This window comes from Pollicipes pollicipes, unplaced genomic scaffold (assembly GCF_011947565.3).
Source record: "Pollicipes pollicipes isolate AB1234 unplaced genomic scaffold, Ppol_2.1 Scaffold_7231;HRSCAF=8579_pilon_pilon_pilon, whole genome shotgun sequence".
NCBI lineage: Eukaryota > Metazoa > Arthropoda > Thecostraca > Pollicipedomorpha > Pollicipedidae > Pollicipes > Pollicipes pollicipes.
Genome location: NW_023597034.1, coordinates 46,382,704 through 46,403,155, shown reverse-complemented (window position 1 = coordinate 46,403,155; position 20,452 = coordinate 46,382,704). Strand labels below are relative to the sequence as shown.

General features: G+C 51.9%; 1 protein-coding gene and 1 pseudogene across 1 annotated transcript in view; one reads left to right on the top strand and one right to left on the bottom strand.

Moving 5' to 3' along the window:
* LOC119110190 (monocarboxylate transporter 14-like) overlaps positions 1-6,365 on the top strand; it is a 28,453-nt gene extending 22,088 nt beyond the window's left edge. The window contains 8 exon segments of the mRNA XM_037233927.1: positions 1,095-1,155; positions 1,238-1,298; positions 4,235-4,361; positions 5,157-5,169; positions 5,171-5,322; positions 5,806-5,837; positions 5,839-5,883; positions 6,210-6,365. Of these exon segments, the coding sequence (XP_037089822.1) occupies positions 1,095-1,155; positions 1,238-1,298; positions 4,235-4,361; positions 5,157-5,169; positions 5,171-5,322; positions 5,806-5,837; positions 5,839-5,883; positions 6,210-6,365 (647 nt within the window).
* A 2,418-nt stretch (positions 6,366-8,783) lies between these two features.
* Positions 8,784-19,156, bottom strand: LOC119110648 (ubiquitin-like-conjugating enzyme ATG3; annotated as a pseudogene).
* Positions 19,157-20,452: the final 1,296 nt, after the last annotated feature.

Genomic DNA, 20,452 nt, shown 5'->3' with positions numbered 1-20,452 from the left:
TTTTGTGTGGTTTTGGTGTCAATATATTAGGTAAAATACTGACTCACATGCAAAGTTATAATACGAACTCAGGGCACATAACATTGGCCTAGGTTATACACCTACCTTTATGTGTGTCTTCTGCAAAACACATTTTGAGCTCAAAATAGTCGGTTTGAATGGGCATTTTGACGCAGAATTCCAATATTCCACCGGGCACCACCCGACCGGGCATAGGTTGAAAAGGGCAGGGCTGTACGCTATATCGAATGATCTCAAGATGGTTTCTTCAGTTCGAAACCCCACACAATGGGGACACTCTCTTTGTCTTGTTCGTGTATGTATAGCCAAAGCACAGTGGCAACCTTTTCTGCACTGTTCTCACGGTATCTTTGGTGCGTAAAGATGGTACGCTGGTGCTGTGTTATTCGTGATTGGCAATCGCAACGCTGTTACTATGGAACTAGTAATCATCGACTATCAATGTCGTTACTTACGTTAATGATATCTCCCTTCACATACGGCAATGCATGGCAGCCAAACCACGAAATACGTGAGACGAAGCTCGAAACGCATCGAGCTGTGTTGAAATTGGCTTTGCTCAACGCGGATTGGGTCGGCAGATTTAGTGATACTGTCAAATAAAGGTTGATTGGTTGCCTCGGACGCAAAAGGCGGGGGAGCACGCATGCGCGTTATTTTCGAACTGTAAACCTTACAGACCTCGCGCAGGGCGGGGCGGGCGCCTGTGGCAGCTACTGTCAGTGTATCCGATTGATGGTGCCATTGGTGGGAAAGCTGTTGTTAAAAAGGTGTTGCTTATCAAAGTATCGGGAAACGGCAAGGGTGCTTTCAAAGTGCGCGACGATGTGTTACTGAAAACTATGCGGTCCAGAAACACATCGTCCCACTCAAGGCAAGCTAACGCCGGGCAACACGTCTGGTTACCTTAGCAAAGTTTCATGCCCATCTGGCAGTATTTCGTATGTGCTATGTAAACGCGGTCTCTAAAACCGTGGCGCTGGCTTTCTTGATGTGTGGGAGCCACTTATCAATGTTGGGTTTTTATTCGCTGTTTTCAATTCCAGCGTAACAGACTCGGTACAATGTTCCAGAGGGTTACCTCATCGAGCTAAAGGAGAACCTGGGAATCATGAAGTCAGTTCCATTCTTGACGTTTGTGCTCCAACAACTTCCTCTACTGCTTTGGCTTGGTGATCGTGTACGTCCATCTCGGTGCGCTGGCCAGTCTCGTCAGGTCTCTTCAGCGTAGGACCAACTCGGGCCTGATCTTCTCCATCGTCGGCGTCTCCAACCTGGTGAGTCCCCGCGGGGCATGCCAAAGCTAGCCCACTTACAGATGTCTGCCAAGAAGTCATCGGTAGCGGCACATCATATCAGGTTTTATCCATGGAGGGATCGGGAGAATGGCGCTCAACAGTGGGTAGCCAGGTGTACATCTGCCGGCGGCCTTTTGCCCCGGCAGACTCAGCATGGCTGTGTGTGGTCCTGATTTGCCACCACATTTAGTATATGTACGGCCACAGCCCCAGCCGTTGCCAGATCCCGGGCCGTGCATATTGAAGTTGGTTAGTCCTAGGGCACAGCGTGGCTGGAGCCATGCAAGTGGAGGTGTACTGGGGAATCGACACAGGATGATGACTTCCAGATGGTGTAACACAGCTGTAAGTGTTTGTCACAAGGTGTAGTGTGTGTCAAAGTCTCACAGGGTGTAAGATAGCTTCAAGTGTTTATAACGTTGCGAGGGAATGAATGCAACACCATGTGCAATTTTGCATTTTTTTTCTAAAAACCACACACAGCCACAGAGACCGTAGGTGTTCTGATTCTATGGTTAGATAAAGGGTGAAGTCCACTTTTGATCTCTTTTTATAGCAGGTCGTTGACGGAGCAGTTTTGGCCACTTAAACATTACTCACACCTTGTCCTGCGGTTATCTCACATTTGAAAATATATTAGGTTTTGCCTAGGTAGGAATGCTGTTGTCAGGTTCAGAATGGAAATGATTAGCATGTCTCAAAGAAAGGCCAAACTTAAAACAGTTATCCGTTCAAGACACTCACTCAAGGAAATCGCGGTGCCTTAGTTTGTGACACATTCTAAACTTGTGAATAAAATATATTGTTTTTTTCCTGTCGGAGTCCATCACCACTCACTGTTGAATATCTGATGATTTGCTAATTACCCGTGAATATTGACATATCTTGTAATCCTATCAGATGCAGACTGATGCCGTATGCCATTGAGGCAGCTTTTGAAGAGCTATTTTATGCTCGGTCTGCGTCCACATGGTATGATTTTTAAATTAGCTGATCCGTGGCAAAGTATGCATAACAATGTACGTTTTTTCAACGTTGCGTCACGAGTCGTGCACATCGGAAATTAAGTAGTACATTACACAGCGCGAAGTCCATAATTTCTTACCCTTTTTCTACGTGGACTCGTGAAGGCTGCGTAATTAACTGATGTGCATTATCAGGGTTGAATAAATTACTTGATTTGTGCTTGCTTCCATCGCGCTCATTGTTCACTTTGCTTTCCTTGCTTTCTCCCTTAAAATTACGACCTGGTCTAGCGCCTAAGGCATCATAATCGAGCCCAAATTGAAGCATCAACGCACACGACGCTAACTCACATCGCATGTATGCTAGGCCCTGGCTGGATGCTTAGCCGGCTACGTTCCCCTCTCGCCGGTCCAACGAGAGAGACATGGCTGGGGAGGGCAGACGTTAGGGAGCGGACTGCATCCTTCAGCTTTCGTCCCCGGATCCTCTACTCACATGTTGGTGGCTACTGTTGTCGATTGCAAAATGCTGGTCGGGCCTCCGTCTGCTGAGAGAGCCCGAGTGGGGGTGCCCCCCCCCCCCCCCCTAATGTGACGCTTCCCTGGTTTTGTTCCCTAGGCCCCTCTTCGCAGGTTCCGGCCACGCGTTCCTTTGTTCCCACTTCCACTTCGCACTTCCAGTTTCGACTTGCACGCGCCATTTCTTGGGTTCTGGATGGACACAAGCCCTCGGAGGGCGCGTGGTGATGGACCTGCACCGGACGAGGTCTAGCCGAAATTTCTGCCCATGGCGGTCTCACTCCGCTCTGATTGGTTCGGGCTCAGACTCCGAGATCACCTGCGGGTCTGGTAGGGCTGCTTCTGTGGTCTCCTCAGCCCCTCTTGGCCGTCCTCTGACGGACTTTTACGTTTCACAGCGTGGGAGCGTACGCTGCGTTGGATGCTGGTCTGCTTTGATGCTCCGCCAGTTGGCTTTCCCGGGGATTCCCGCTGCATATGATCTCGTTTGAACAATCTCTTCGCGCTTTTAGCGTGAGGTGTTATGACAAAGGGCCATGTGCTGCCCTTCCACCCAGACGCCTTGCCCCCTTAAAGGCTTTGTTTTGAACAGTCTCTTCGCGCTTTTAACGTGAGATGTTATGACCAAGGGCCATGTGCTGCCCTTCCACCTGGACGCCTCGCCCCTTAACGGACTTGTTTTGAACATTGTCGTGGCACTTTGAAACATGAGATGCCAGTCTTAAAGGACCACTTGTTTTTCTTCCGCGCAGGCGCTTTTCCCCTAAATGATTTTTTATCGATATTCTCTTTGCACTTTTGACATGTCCGCTCTAAAGGACCCTGAGCTGCTTTTCTGCCCCAGTCTACGTGCGCAAACGCCATGTAAACCTGCTGACCCGTTGCTGGCTGGCTGCCTTCCAGGCAGCGTCCTAGGTTGCCATTCCGAGTAGGAATCGCCTCCAATTGTATCGCGAGGGGCAGAGGATGCCATAGGAAATATGCTAACAAAAGGGCACACACACACACACACACACACACACACACACACACACACACACACACACACACACACACACACACACACACACACACGCAGTATTGTTCAAATGTAAGCTCAGCCTCACACGCACAAGGCAAACCCTAATGCAAGGCATCAACAGCAGTGTGTGCTTCATTTTGCCGACCTGTTCGCCCGGCAGTGACCGCAAAGCTTCAGCCTGTCGTCCTTGTTCGCCGGACAGTGACCGCAGAGCTTCAGCCTGCCGTCCTGTTCGCCGGACAGTGACCGCAGAGCTTCAGCCTGCCGGCCTGTTCGCCTGAAAGTGACCGCAGAGCTTCAGCCTGCCGGCCTGCTCGCTCGACAGTGCGCGCAGAGCGCGGCGCTCTGGGTGCTAGCTCGGATGTGCACTGGTCGCGGCCTCTGGGCTGACAGCTGTTACCGGCCGACAGGTGGGCCGGGTCCTGCACGGCGTGGTCTGTCATTTCCCACGCATGACCACCATTCTCGTCTACATGGTGTCCAGCGTGGGGTCCGGCATCGCTACCCTGCTCATGCCCGCCTCCAACAGCGTCATCGGTGAGCCCTCATTCCGATCGGCCCTGGTCATGCGATATTTGGAAGGGCTGCCGGAGATACCGGATGGTCACTCTTGAAAAAAACATCGTGAGAGGCCTTAGTATTCTACACGCAATCTTAATTTAAGCGCAATTAGGTAGCCGAGCGGGCTTCTGGTAAGTCCCTGGCTGCCGCATGATATGGGCACATAATAAGAATAGGGCTATCATTGTCTTATGATTAGCGAAAGGGGAATTCTCCATTTTCCTTTGTTGTATCGTACTATGTTCGTTGCTGACCTCTGCGTTTGGTACTTAGCCGTCTGCTCTGACCACTACCAAAAAGGCGCTAACAGCACTGAAGCAGCAAAAAGGCTTTGCGTTCTTCGACGGATTCTCTCCCACCCCGACGCATGCCACGAACTACCCCACTCCCGACCGCCGCGTTTTGTATTTGGCAGTGCGATCAGTTCTAAGTCTCTGATCACTGTGCTCGTTGTGACGCATAATTTTAGCTCTTGTCTTATAACTTTTTGATAAATGCGTTCGGAGGGGTTGTCGTTGCCGTCTCCTGACCAGTTTACCCAGTGTTTCGGCAGCGTGTCAATCGTGCCCTCACAAGTTTGTGCGTGTTCTCTGCAAAACGGAACAAAGCTGTTGTGTTGTGATCTATGCTCGGGAGCGTGATCGGTCTTTCTCCTGACGTCTGTGCTTATGTTCGGCGGCGGCGGCGGCACCGCCATCCCCCGACTGCTGAGTTCTGTGTTCTGCTGCATTTTGGACCTGTCCCCTGACCGTTGTGTTCTGTGTTCGGCAGCGCTCTGCGTGGTGTGCCAGCGTGTTCGGCTTCTGCAGCTCATGTCTGGGTGCCCTCCTTCCTGACATCATCATCCGACTAGTGGGTGACCAGCGCCTCGGCATTGGCTACGGCTTTCTCCTGCTGTTCGAAGGCGCCGGCTCTATGCTAGGAGGACCCGTTGCCGGTGGGTGGTCGACCATTGTATCGCCGTATTGGGTGCAACTGCTCCAACCTCCAGGCTGGAGCGACGGCTGCTTCCACGTATGCTGCTGAAGAGTAATGTCAAAACCTGGAATTAGAACGGACTATGATTTCTTCGTCTTTTCTTGATATGTATAGATTTTTGCGCAACTTTCACCAACTTCGTAGGTTTTGCAGCCCGTGGGTATCAGGTGTGGGGTTATTAAAGCACGAATCCCACTGATCGCACAAGTTTCTTCTAAAAGCCGCACGTACGTTACACACATCGCCCCTTCAACTTCTGCACGACTTAGGCACCAGCCTTCACTACTTCCATGTGGTACCCCACATAGTGCAGCACGGCCTTTGGTTCTGACAAGTGCTTCCACCCTCGCCCCTGTCGTGCTCTCGAAACTCAGGGGCATGTGTAGGATATCTGCTGGCGCCGCGCGCCCTCTGACAGAAGCCCGGCCGGTTTCTGTCACAGGAATGCTGTTCGACTACATGTTGGTGTACGACCTACAGCTTCTACCTGTCCGGCGTGCTACTGATGGCCGCCGGGCTGGTGATGGGGTGCCCTGGCGTACACCAGTCCGTGCGGCCCGCGTCGGACGCGCCTACAGGGCAGAGCAGGCCGAAGACCGAGGCTCGGCCGGACGCAGGCGGAGCACGCGGAGCTGGTGCCCGTCTAGCGCGGCTCGATGTGCCGGAGCAGACGGCGCTGAGGCCACGCGGGGAGGCGAAGGCCGGCGCCGGCTCCGCTGGTCCCAGCAGAGGGCGCGGGCGGCCCAGACCGCGAGCAGGCGGCGCCGCGGCACCGCGCAAGGAGCGATCGGTGTTACACTTAACCAGGCCCGCGCCCCCCGGCTGTCCCTCTCGCCGCGTCGTCAGGCGTCCGACGTAGAGCGGCTCGGCCCAGGCCCGCGCCTCCGGCTGCCTCTCCTGCCGCTCAGCCAGGCGTGCGTCGTGGAGGTGGCTCGGTTCAGCGCTGCGCCTCGACTGGATGACGCGACCCAGGTCAGCTGGACGCGCGAGGAGCTCGCGTAGGCAGGCTGGTCCTCGTGGTGCGCCGGTCTTGCGAGTGTGGCAGTGGCAGTGTGGCGAGTGTGGCAGTGTGACAGTTTACTGAGCGTTTTGTGTCGTGGAATGGCCGTCTTCGACTCTGATATGACATTTGCAGTCCGATGCATCGTCGGATAACGCGAACACTGCTATGTGCGAGATTGTCACATGGTGCAGTGTCGTAGCTGTGTGCAGTGCCTGACTGATATGCACACACTCGTGCCTCATAATCCACAAACGCGGTAGGGAGCGAGCATCAGGTCGTGTCCGTCAGCACTGCGCCAGACCTCGCTTGACCACAGTTTAGGGTGCCTTCACTCGCGTCTTATCAGCAACGCGCCCTCGTGGTCCTTATTTTTATAAACTGGTGCCTTCGGAGCGTGATGATCCGTGGTGAGTGCCCGCGTGAGCGGAATGCCTGTTCGTAACTAGCGTGTGGGTGTCGGACAGCGAACATTTTTCACTGATGACACAGGAATAGGCTCACCGGCGGCGACTGGCTCTTTGCCGTCGGCCGCACCGGTGCGCACCAGTGGTAGTCACCTGCTTATACTGAGTGCAGTTGACGAGCTGGGCGGCGGCTTATCGTATCTTCGTCGCTGGCAAGCGTACCCAGTTCTGGAAATGAAAGCTGCGCCGCACTATATTAAATCAATACCCATGTTGCCTTCTTGCGAACACTGCGCTTCGTCTCTCAAGCTTTCAGAAAGAAAGTCTACCCCGGCGTGGGCATCGCCCAAGCCGCAGCACTACATTCAAACAGGTACAGCATTAGCACCGCAACCTCTGAGCCGAGAGCGATGCAATCTGTGTCAGCTGCCGGCCGTGGCAGACGGGCGCCAGGGCGTTTGGTAGGGCGCGCCACCTGTCGGGGAGGTGGGCGCCACCAAGTCGGCGCCGGCCGCAGCTGTATGGTGGGATGTGAGAGGCGGCGTCCAGCTGACACTGTCGCTGAATGGGTGCCCGCACCAGGGAAGGTGGCGTGTCTCTAGCACAATCATGTAATCGCAATACGTGACAATAAAGCATATACCACTGATGTTTTTCTGCCTGTTTTGTGCATGCGCGCGCGCGTGCGTGCGTGCGTGGGTGCGGGTATGTAGGGTCCGATGCTAACCCTTATGCTACGTCAGACGCAACTCCGAATATGTCGTTTTTAAACAGGGTGGTGAAATACTTATCTTTAGCGATTCTCCAACATCTTAAGGACAAATTCCTGCTCAGAAAACAGAGTGGCACGTTATTACACCCACTGAACTGAAGGTATTGAGATCCCAGTTTAATGAAATGCCTGCAATTTTGAAGGGGATCATGATATTCAGAGTTTTTGTCAGCTTATGCCCGTGTTGCCAGTTTCAGGCACGCACACCAGAGGTTGACAGAAACCAATTTGGAACAGGCTTAACTACCAGCCGCGAGTAAAAGCACTCCTTTTATCGGTTGGCATTTGAGTTAACATAACCCTGTGATTGCCGCGATTATAATCCGTGAAAATCCTGACTATGATGGAACCTTGTAAAAGCGCGCCTTGAAACAGCTGGGAGGCCCCGCCATGGTCAGGCACCACCGCCCGACACACAGACACACACACAACGATCCGGACAAAATCATGCAAGCTGTATTTCGGTCGCAGATCTTGTCGCTCTGAATCATCACAGTCGGAGCAGGCAGAGCGGCGCGGCCCAGCAGCGCGCCGGCTCAGCCGGGCAGGGCCAGAGCGGGCTGAATCGCCGGAAGCCACGATACCACGTTATGGAGAACCAGTGGGCGTCAGAGGGCCTCCAGAGCACAGACCCACCCACCGGGCCTCGCAATCGAATGGCGGTCGCCGCCCGCTCCCTCCCCTCCCCCAGCGGCGTGAAGCACCCGGTCGCAGGCTCCCCTGGCGTAGCGGTAAAGCAGGCCGCAACGGACGGCAGAGAGGACACGGCTGGGCGCCGGGCCACCTTCAGACACGCTCCGACACCCCATGACACCAGTGCGGCCGAGGTCTCATAAACCCCCACACGTAACTGAAATGTGCTGTCATCCAAGCTTAGCACAACAGCAGCTGGCCCAAACATCGGCGGGAAGAACCACAACGAGCAACACTTGCATACCGTTGACACTGCAAACCTGGAGGCATCTGTCGGCAGCATCCATTGTGGCCGTGCATTATGACGGCAGCGACGCGTTCCCCAGACGTCGGGCGGGGCTTGGTGGCCGCCGGCGCTCACGAGCCCGGCCGCACCCAGCCAGCGACGCGCGAGCACAGGGAGCAGCCCGCCGACCGTCTCCGCCAGTCCGTTCCCGGGGGCCGAGGTCTCCGCACCCTCCAACGCTTTCCGCGTCCGCCCCGCATCGCTGCGCTGCCGCCTCCACGGTCTGCCAGCGCCACCTCGCGGCCTTGGGGGTCCAGTCAGCGGCGCCGGCGCCGCCCGTCCGTCAGCGTCCCCCGAAGACCCCTGAGGTCCGACCACGCCGCGCGCGCCACCGCAGCGTTCGCGCCTCACAACTGGATGTTCTGCGTGAAGTCGTACTCAATGGTCGGAATGATGGCTTGCATGAACTTGAGGAAGACGATGAGATACTTCTGGACGGAGATCTGGCGGCCGCCCTCCTCAGCCGTCTCCACGAGCCTCTTCATGGTGTCGGCGTGCCTGCCGACGGGAATGGTATCACCCACATCTGGCAGTCCGAAACGGTCAGATTGCCGAGGGATTACGCGGCCCACGGGTATGCCGTACCAATACATGCATGCAAGCAAGCACAATACTAATTCAAACGAGCGATACGCGCAAGATTATGCAACAATCCTACAAACACCGTAACTGAGCAAACAGCAAACAATGACGGGGGATACTTTGTGCTCAAAAGGCTTCCTATATCTTCACATGAATTGCGGTGAATGTTGGCCCATGTCAATCTGTGTTGTTTCAAGATGATCCCGAGTTCATGTGGCGATCAGCTACCTTCACGTCCACAACCACCTGAAAATGGCATGAGCCCGACAAACCGTGAGCGTTACAACACTCACATACAACATCGTGCCCTTCAATGCTTCTTTAAATATTTACCTAGGCATTTTCGATGCCTGTTGGCAAACCACCACCACTTCATTTTCTGACAGACTGATGCCCTGCTTGTGCTCTATCCTCACAACACGCCTGCCCGACCGACATTCTATCAGACGAACCGACTTTAAATCGGGGCCCCCCACATCACGGCAGCGGCCTAGCGACTTCAGCACGGGACGTGGGCGGGCGCCGCTCACTTGCACGGGTGGATGGATGCCTGCGGCGGCCCCACCAGGTGCGGGTGCGCCTCCATAGGTGATGGTCTTGTGCGCGTGGTCCTGGCTGAAGTCCTCGTACATCTGCTCGGCCGTCAGCGGCTGGCGGTTTCTGCCACGGGTGGAGCGCGCGTTAGTTGCGGAGGCGGCGGCTCAGCCCCAGCGCCGGCGCCGACGGAGCAGGGCTGACGTCTACATGACAGCACAACAGCGCCGGAGCAGCGCGACAGCGACCGAGCAGCACACGGCAAATCTGCAGATAGGACACTACCGGCATAATACCGATAGCATGACATTGATTATTGATTTAATTGATTTGATTAATTGGCTGGATGAATGATTTGTCTATTTTGAAATACAGAAGACGCCAGAAATCCAGCTCTCAGCGTCTGGCGCGACAGCAACATATTGGAAACCTTCACGTCAACAGTACACCAGCTGCTCTCCACGTCGGTCTTGAACCGCGTGGAAAGCAGCCGCCACTAGAGCATCCAATTCTGCCGCAGGCGGCAAGCGGCAGGTTTGAGCCTGACTCCCAGTATTTCGCATTTCCCGGCATTCCCCGTGACGGACAGCGACGCTAAATGACGGTAATCTCGAACGCATCGTGATTAGCGCACACATTATCGGCTGCTTTCTCCGGCACAAATCACTGGCTGCTCCCTGCGGCACAAAGTGGTGGCTGCTTCCAGCGGGGCGAACACAGCCTCGGCCGATAAGCTCTCGCCACGTGACTGATCCACCGGCGCCACGCAGCGCTGGCGCTGCCCGACGTCTCGCCCACCGACCTCGTCGAACCCCTGCAGCCAGAGACGCGGCGTGCGGTAGTATCTGTCATAGGTGATGTTCAGGTGATACGTGCGCGTCCGCACAATGTCGGCGTCGTCGGCGGCGGCGCAGGCGGCGCCGGCGGCCGCCCGGCTGGTGACCGGCACCGTCCGCACCACGGCGTCATCCTGCCCGCACAGGCCGGAGAGCGCCAGCGTCACACCCGCCGATGGCGAGGGACGGGCACAAGCCACACCAGACACGACTTGTAGGCGCACTTTGCTGGCGTCTACCCGTCCTCATAACGACTCACACGCATCACCCCAGCTGGAAGTTGTTTCCACGGCAATGAACAAATTCGTATCATTATTTTCAAACATCGTCCCGTTCCACGGATAACTGGCGAAGCGCGTGGTCCTATGCCGGCTTGCGTAGCCGACATCAAGAAGCGAAGTAGATAACCTTCCTAGTGGTTGGCGTCCATGCACCCTGGATCAAAATGACATAAGCGGGGCATTTACATCATCGCGAGCACATGGCGAAAAACACGAATACCATTAGAACGCGAACCTTTATCAGCGCGTTCCCTGCACTACCGAAGCTCACACCTGACTTAACGTCATCGCTTGTGCAGCGGACCGCTGTCCGACGCCGGCCCTAACGGCACCGAGCAGCGTCCGACCGCGCCCACCCACCGCGTCATCCAGCGCGCTCTCCTCGAACTCCTCCATGTCGCCCGGCTCGCCAGTCCTCGCCGTCGTCGTCGTCGTCAGCGGCGGGCGCGGGCGGCGGCGGCGCGCTGGGGCCTCCATGCTGCGCGCGGCGCGCTCCTCGCCCGCAGCGGCCGTGCTGAAGTGGTGCGTGTCCACCCAGCCCTCGTCCTCGCCGTCGAGCGGCGCGATCAGCCGCTCCTGCGCCTCGTCGTGGTCCAGCTGCGCGGCGGCCAGGCGGAGGCCACCCGTCAACACACGGACAATGCCGACACTACCGCACGGCGACCAGGCGGAGGCCGCCCGTCAACACACGGACAATACCGACACTACCGCACGGCGACCAGGCGGAGGCCGCCCGTCAGCACACGGCCGGCGCCGACACTACTGCGCAGCGCAACAGCGCCGAAACACGGAGGCGCAAGTGGCGAGCAGTGCCGCAGCACGGATAGATCCGTCCCAAGGCCGTACACGACGTCGCCCGGCGCGGCCGAGCCCCCGTCTGGCCCGTCACCTCCCACCCCAGCGCCATCTGCTGCGCGGCCGGCTCGGATCCCGCCCCCGACGGCGCTGACGGGGCGCGGCCGGTGACTGACAGCCAGCCGCCAGGCTCGCCAGCCGGCCAGCTGCCCGCGGCCCCGGACGGTACCTGCTTGCAGCGGCGGTGGCAGGGCACGTTGCGAGTGATGAGGAACTGCTTGTCGGCCGGCAGGTAGGGTCTGGCGTGCGCCGCCTCGCCTGACGCCAGGACCAGGTGGGGCAGCTGTGCACCAGCTGGTCGCCGCACTCGACAAATTCGTCCGGCGTCAGCATGCCACGCTCTCGGAAGCAGGATTCCTGCGGCCCGTGAGGTGACGTCACGGACACGAGCTCACGACGCGGGAGCACCCCTCCACACGCTTTGTCAATTATAACACCAACAAAGGCGTGAGAAAGCGTTGTGGAGGATGGACATCGTGGAATGCCCTCGCCGACAATGCCATGGCGAATGCTCTCCGAAACGAGGATGTCCGTGTTTTCCCCCGACGAGGAGCGACTCTTGAGGAGGGGCCCTCGTGACCACGACTCGTTCGAAACGTTTTACCACGGAGAGACAAAGTTGCCCGTCACTGATAGCTGAATGGCAACAGGGCGCCCAATGGAAATGCTCTGGCGTAGGCCGTGTGCGCAGTCGGAGTTATCACTCACCCCCGGCAGAGGAATCAGCTGATCAGCCACGCCCAGGGCGGCCCTCCGGACCGTGTTCAGTACGGACTGCATGGCCATATGCTGCTCGCTCAGCGGGCTGAAACTACAGACAGTCGTCAGCACGCCACAGCTCTCTGGCGCGGCTATGTATGGAGGATTGCTCAGCTCCCGAACCATGTACAGATCAGCACCGATGTGATACGGAAAATACCAGTCATGTTGGCGCTGGTATATGCAACTGCCAGGATAAATATTGTTTGAAAAATACCAAAGGCAAAATGTTCCCAGAAAATACACTGCTAGGCATAAAGCTACATAGGAGAGCACGCCACGACATAAACTTCAAGCACAAAACATGAGTACCAACCGCATGGAAGATGATACACGTGGTACAGAATAAATACCACATGTAATCAGGATGTGATGGGATTATCACTTCGCTTAGCCAGCCCTGGACCCACCACTGACAGTCCATTCTGACCACAATCTGATCTTAGCTACCATCACCAAATAATTATATGATGTTTATCCTGTCATCCCTTTTGCCACATAATAACTAAAGTACAGGGCTCACTCACACAAGATTTCTGGCCATGATTATTATCCTGCTGATCTGGATGTCATTTACTCGATTTTTTCTTCAGCCCATACTTAGATAGCCATACAGCCAGGTACCATGTGTTTACGAACGCACAGGTACCATGTGTTTAATGACATAGATGAAGTGTCTTGATAGCGTTGCCTAGAGGAATTATACCGTGCTAACTGTGAATGTATCAAAGGGAGTGCTCCACATTTGTGTGGGGTTTTTGGACTGAGATAGCCATTTGAAATCGTTCAGTGCAGTCCATAGCCACGTCCTTTTTAAGACTTAAAACCCTCCTCTTTCTGAGCTGGACACCCACGAACTTGTGCAGACTACTTCGAGCAGACGATCTCTGGGTCACCCAGACATCCTTTACGTCATGGAAAAGTCACGCGAAAACTGCCACCTCATCGCCAGGTAAACGTATAAGGTCAATACAAATAGCCTCATGACATTGTTGTGTCTGGCGTCGCGTCAGCACGATTTCTGGCACCAATGGGGCGCCAGCTGGCAACCCAATAATGCAATGCGATCAAGCAAGATTCGAAGACCAATCACGTTGTGTGTTGCAAATTGCAAAGAATATGGGCAGTGACATGAGTTATGGCCAAAATAAGGACCGGAATCGAATAATTTCAAGAAATTTGCATAACGGAGTATGCGAATGCATGTAAATATAAAACCTCGGATAAATATGAAAGCGGCGCGTCACGCAGACGAGGCCTGCAGCGGTGGACCTCGTCCTGGGCACCACCCCCAAGGGTATTTACTTCGCAAACATGCGACAAGGCCCAATCATGCCCGTGCATAAGTCGACGCAGGGCTTCGCTTTTGATTGTTGTGTTGCAATTTGGGGACACGCACGTGTTACAATCGTCGTGTTGACGTTACCGATGCTGTCTTGGCCGAAATCGCATGCTTGGTCACTTTTAACACGCGCCCCGGTGGCTGGTTGGATACCCTTTGCTCAGGTGCGGGTCAAGTTAACCCCCTGATATCTCGAAAACCAAGACAGCTGAAGACAACCAAATTGAGCAGGTAGACTGGCCTATACGTGAATTCACTCGTGCCGCAATCTGAGGTTCCTAGGTCATGACCCGTGGGATCAAGTAGGATCAAACAAGGTCAAAACTTTAGATTGGTGTCTCAAGTGCTTCCAGACTTGATGATGGCTAATTGGGGTTTTAAGGGCGCGCCCACTTCCGGGTCATTTGCTCCCAGACTTCCTCATGCAGCCGCCGTGAAGCTAGATGCCTGCTCTGAGCAAAAGGTCAATGAGATCAGTGACCTTGTTTCACCTTACAAGGTCAAGGTGCCAAATACCTATCAGACTGCTCCTATTTTACCATTCGAGTAGGCGTCAGGGACTACGCTAGGCGGTATGTTCCTAAAAAACAAAATGCTGGCCTGGGTCATTTTACGTCAGTGATCTGCTCAGAGCTTTAAAAAGCTCATGGACAATGTCTGTTGCCAGTTTCGGCCATAACAAACTCGAAATGAGCACCGGAAACTACTCCACACAACCAACCAATTCCACACTCATTCGAGTGCGGCGAACCCATGTGCAAGTGGCCTTCTAGGCTGGTATTCGCATTTGGCGAATGTTTCGCTTTTCAACAATGCCGTCCTTTACATTTCTTCGGCATTAAATCTGTCTCGGCCAATAACTGACCCTTTCAGGGCTGTGGGATAGAACAGAGGGGTGTGCGTAGCTGGGCACTGCTGCCGCTTAGCGGTAGTCAGACGGAGCCGCCGCCAGAGCTGGGAGCGCCGCTTAAGCCCGCTCATGGCTGATGCACGCTACTCAGCGCGGAGACATGCGAGGATTGAGGATGAACAGCATGAATGGGGGAAACAAGATTTGCTGTTATGGCCTTTTTATTTGGCTTGGGCTAAAGCCCTCCTCCGCTCAGTAATGACCACTTCAGAGCTGTGAAATGGTGAACAGACAATGGTGGGGCAATACTACGCCTGGGCGCCTGAGGTCCATCCGCCGGGACTTAGCCTGCACACTGATCCCAATACGCGGCACGTGCTCGGCGCTCAGACGGGACTCCACCAGGGAGCACCTCTGCCCACTCGTGGCTGGCACGTGCAACCTGCCCCCTGAGAAGTGGGCCGTCGCGAGGACGCAGGATGAAGCAAGGAGGAAAAAGGGCGGATAACTCGAGACTTTAGATGGGGCTCAGTTTGACGCGCCACACACACACTGTGGCTGCAAAGACATTTGCTTGGCCACCGTCATTCTCTAATTGTGTGAATGCCAATTAACAGAGCTCAGCTCTTATCTGCTCAAAATATCAAAGCTAGCACATTCAGAACAGCTCTATCCATCTATATCGCTGAACCATAACCACTTCACACAGTTCAAGCCTTTCTTCTGAGATCAGTTGAAATGTGCACTGTGCAGTAGGCATTTGAAATTCAATATTTGTTGGATAGTCAGATCAGCCTAATGCAGTACCATTCATGGGGCACAGACCTCACCCCAACCACTTCAAACCATTTGCCTATGAGGTTGACCTGCTAGTGTTCTCTTAGTCATGCCAGAGTTGATCTGCTGGGCCTACCAACAAGGAAAACACCCTTGGGTACTAAGGTTACTTTTCCACTCAATAGTTGGTGCTCTGCACACAAGGGTAAAAATGCTTAAAGAAATGTGCCATTATAATGTGCTGTCTAAGCACAATGGTTATGCATAACAATGTGGCAAATGTATTATGTAGCCAAATTGCATATGGACAGCATGAAAACCATCAGTTTCAAACTTCTTTTGAAATGTACTATCAGGCTTCTTTGAAAAATTGTCTGAAAGTGCCAAAAATGGCTTAAGCCACATTCAAATAACCTGATTTAAAATATCCCAAAAGCAAGTTCACAATGGAATGACATCAAATCTATTCACTGCTTAAGAATGCTTGAACAGGCTATCCCATGTCAAGACCATGCCATCCATATGCTGTGCTGGCCCATGTAAAGCCTGCAATGCCATTTATCAAACAAATCATGTCATGACTGAAAAACAATGTGGACTTTGCTGAGACCTGACAACTCTTTCATATTGATGGAACCTACTTTGTACCCCAACTAAAACTGACATGAAGTATGCAGTAGTAGAAGTGTAACTTGTGGTTTAAGTAGTAGTGCTGCTTGAAAGTTTGTACCCAGCATCCAAGGACTATCCAATAGTGGCAACAGTTTCCAATTTCAAAATGAAAGTCAAGCCACTTGATTGGATGCATTTCTGGATCAGAACCCATGTCAAGAAAAACCTGACCACCCAATTGTGAAATTCCACACCATCTACTGAACTTTGAGGCGCAAGTTAGTACATGTCAGAACACTTGGTAGAGCATGACCTATCTGCAATATCATCTGCCATTTTGGTGGGGCAGCTGCTTCTGGCTGCAGACTATACCAGTCAGGGCAAATAGCAGCCATATCATTATCCTACCAGGACTGGCAAGTAGTGGCATAAAACAAGTGTTGTTAGGCCCATCCTGCTGCTTTCATTGATAAATAACATTAGTTCAACACTGCAATACAAAGACTCCCATGATCAGTCAAAGCTTTTCTCTTTTTTTTTCTTAAAATTTCTCAAGTGGTGCCATTCATATATTATTCAGAGATCAAATAACCACTTCAACAGAAGCATCTCAAGCTGAATAGCATATTTTCACAAGCAGTTTTGCTTCATTTAAATGAGTGACTGGACAATTTTCTGGCCTTAGTTCTACCACATCAGCAGAAAAATCAACAGGAAAGCACAATCATTGAATGCCTGTAAGCAAAGATACTCCTCTCACTGTTCAAAAGACACTAGGTGTTAATGGTGAAATTGTTCCTGTGCTTATGATGAGATATATGCAGATCATTTCTCACTGCTTCAGATCAACTAGCTTACATTGGAAGACATCACAGGTCGTGTTGATCATCCAGCCTGCAAAACATGGTGGATTTTGATAATAGTTGTTGGGGCACAGTTTGGGGCAAAAATTGATAGTAAGGGCAAATTTCAGAAGCTTTGGGCAATCATTCCTCACTTAGCATATCAAACATCAACTTGGTTGATTTGGTTGGTTAGATGCTGTTTCTACCCTGCCTTGTGTACCCTGTCCTATCATGGATGCAGCAGATCTTAAAAAACCCATACACTCTGCAGACAGATAAAGCAATTTTGATTGATGTCAGACAAAAAGCATTGCATAGCCCCATAAGCCAGCTTATGCTGCTTGTGCTTCATAAGTAAAGCAACTGCAAAGGGCAGCTGCAAACAACGCCTGTCAGATAATCCAGTGTCAGCATAGTGGCTGACTGAAGTAATATTTCATTTTTTTTACATTGTGAAACATGAGATGCATTTTTAGATGCCATAACTTTTTGCAGCACTAAGATATTATGCAGAAACATTGGTTAGTAAATTTTGTCTGGTAGTGACCTAGCTTTAGCACAGCAGCACAGGTAGCCAGTAAACAGTAGAGTATGTGTAAACCAGTCTGTGAACCACAGCAACATGCCAACAAGATGTTTGAAGCAGACAATCCTGCTCAAGTAGCATATTAAACTACCCAGATAAGAAGATAATTTTGTTGACCTCACATGCATCAAAGCATACTTGCCATCACATTAGGCCATTTTTCCAAGATGTTCTCAATTTCAAAGATATAAAGAACTTATTACAATTCTCTTAATAAAAAAATTCACTAACTCCTGCTTCATTACTTGTATATGCTACCCAAAAGTTGAAGCTGAACCTCATCTATGTCCCAACATCTTGTCTTAACCTGTTACTGTTTGCAGTCTGGGGCGTAAACACTAAGGCAGTCAGGAAAATGGTGAATCTTGGAGACCTGTACCCAAGTACATTAAATACTTGGCCCACACCCTAAGCAGAGAAGTTGGCTGCCTCACTTGAAGCGGGATCACACATGCTCCACATATCCTAACCAGTCTGCCATCTGTTGCAGACTGGATGATTACTGGTCACCATGCCCTGGCTTCCAAGGAATTCACTGAGACAGTGTAGGTAAATGTGGGGACCTTATATTACTGTAGAGCACTGTGCATAAGGGGTTCTTTTAGGCAGCATATTTTATACATGATCATAAAACAGATAGAGCTTCACTCTTACCTTTCAACTTTACCTATCATAAAAGTGAACATCTGAATGCTCCAGAGACACAACCCTTCCAACCCACTACCAGCCCTGTGCCATTGCCATGACCTTGTCAACCTGCACCTTCTCCATGTGAATGCCTTTTTCAAAAAGAAGGAGGAATGGCTACAAGCTAACTTTACATAACCTGACCTTAACCTCAGCCCACCTCACCTCACATCACCTCACCCCACCCTTTATTAAACTAACCAGCATTACCACACCTCCCCTCCTCCCTGCAACCCATCATTCCATTAGCACTCTGGTTTTTGCGTTATAGCCCCTTTCAGCCAAACATGATCATTCCAGGGCTATGGGATGAAGGAAAATGGTTAACAATGGGACAGACATGTATGCGCCTGGGGGCCAACTGCTGAGCTTTAACCCCTCATGCCTGCATACCTGTCCAGGGTCCCTCTTCCCACTGGGCTCTCGGCCCTCTCGGCCCACTCGTGGCTGACGCACGCAGCCGGCCCCGGACAAGGCTGTTGCGAGGATGCAGGATGACGCAAGATAGAGGATAGGAAGGATGGATGTTTCCATTAGCACTCATTCCATCAGTGTGACAAACCAGCATTTGGCCAAAATCTGCCCTCAAAATATCCTAATGATATTATTTTGAAGGTGGCAATAAATATCCCTCAAATAATCCTGCCAGAAGAAGAGAACTTATAGTCTCTGACATCCTTACAGAATCAGTTGATGAACCATATTGCAGTGGAAGTTACCAATGTGGACCATGAACTGCCATCACCAAACTGACACCACTCTCAAAGGGTGGTTTGGTTGGATTTCTTTAGTAAACCTATGCCTCACAAGGACCCTGATACCAAACCTGCTCCTGCAAAAAAATCCGTCAAATTTCTCAGATAAGAAGTATTCAAAAAGCCAGTTCCTACCAGGCAATTCCACTTCACTTTCTGGGCAGGCTGGTACACTCACTGAAAAACGGACAGTCCCCGAGCTGTGGCTTACACTAAATATTTCGGGGTGTGATTTTAGCACCCTCTCTGCAGCGCTACGGACTCAGTAAAATAGATGCAGAGTTTAACATTACAAATCCGCATAAATATGCCACGCATTGGTTTGTTATGCCGAATTGCGGCGAGCCGGAGACATTTTCCATCAAACAACCGTGTTGAATTACTGCCACAAATTTTGATGCTAGGCATAAGTCCTTCCACGGCAGTTTAACCGGAGGATATCACTGTATCTCCTTGAAATTTGATGAGGACATGCAGTTTAATAATTATAGACCCAAAAACCGATTTTACCAATTTTAGGGACTTTTGAGGCACGGTCGCGAAGCTAGCAGTAAGTGAGAATGACTGGTGGATCCAGGATTTCGTCGAGCGGGAGGCACGCAACTTTGACGTCCGTCAATCTAGTCAATCTGCTGCTAGATTGACGGACGTGCAACTTTGTCGCTCCCTGGAGTAGGGAACCCGCTCCAAAAGATCGTTGCATTGCATTTTAAGATTCTTCTGTGTGTTATTTTCTGTACGTGAATACATTATCTTGTGCGCAGGCCTAGAGAACGAGACAGCCTACGCATGCACATGCATGGAGCACGATCATTTTCACCAGACCATGATATGTCTGTGAAAAGGGCAATTTATTCTGCAATTTATTCAACACGAGTTCTGATTTCTCTAAAAACGAGTTGTATCGTTAGTCGTGGCACGAGATCATCAAAAATGACGTTAATTTTGCAATATCAAGTAGGTTTCAAGGTGAAATCAACGGACGAAAAATTTTATATCACCAAAAACTACCCGCCGATTCTAAATTTGCAAATGTCAAAATGCTTACAAGCAAAATGACTAGTGCCCGTCAAAAAGTATTGATCTCTAAGGGTCACGCTTCAAAATCATACTCTGCCTCAAAGGACGAGGGATAATATCACTAAATATGCAACGAAAAAGGTAAACTTCAGATTTGCAAATATCAAAATAGTCACAAGAGCAAGAGCAAGCTTCCGTCAAGAAGTCTTGACCTCTCAAGGTTACCTTTCAAGGTCAGACTAGGGCTCAAAGCACGGGTAACTCCACACCACCAAAAAGCTAACGGCCGATGTTAAGCTTCCGAGGATCAAAATGTTCACCACTCGACGAATTAGCGACGGTCAAAAAGTGCTGTCCTCCCCAGGTGACCTCACAAGGTAAAACTCAGGCTCAAACGGCAGGGAACTCGCTATCATTTAAAAATTCCGGTCGATTTTAATTTGCAAGCACCAGAACATACTAGATACGAAGACGTTCGTCAAAGACGTCCGTAGCGTCCGTCAAAAATTCCGACCTTTCCAGGTTATCCTTCAAGGTTGAATAAGCGGCAAAGTTCGACGATTTATTCATCAATCTACTCAGCGACGAGCTCTGATTTCATTTTAAAAAT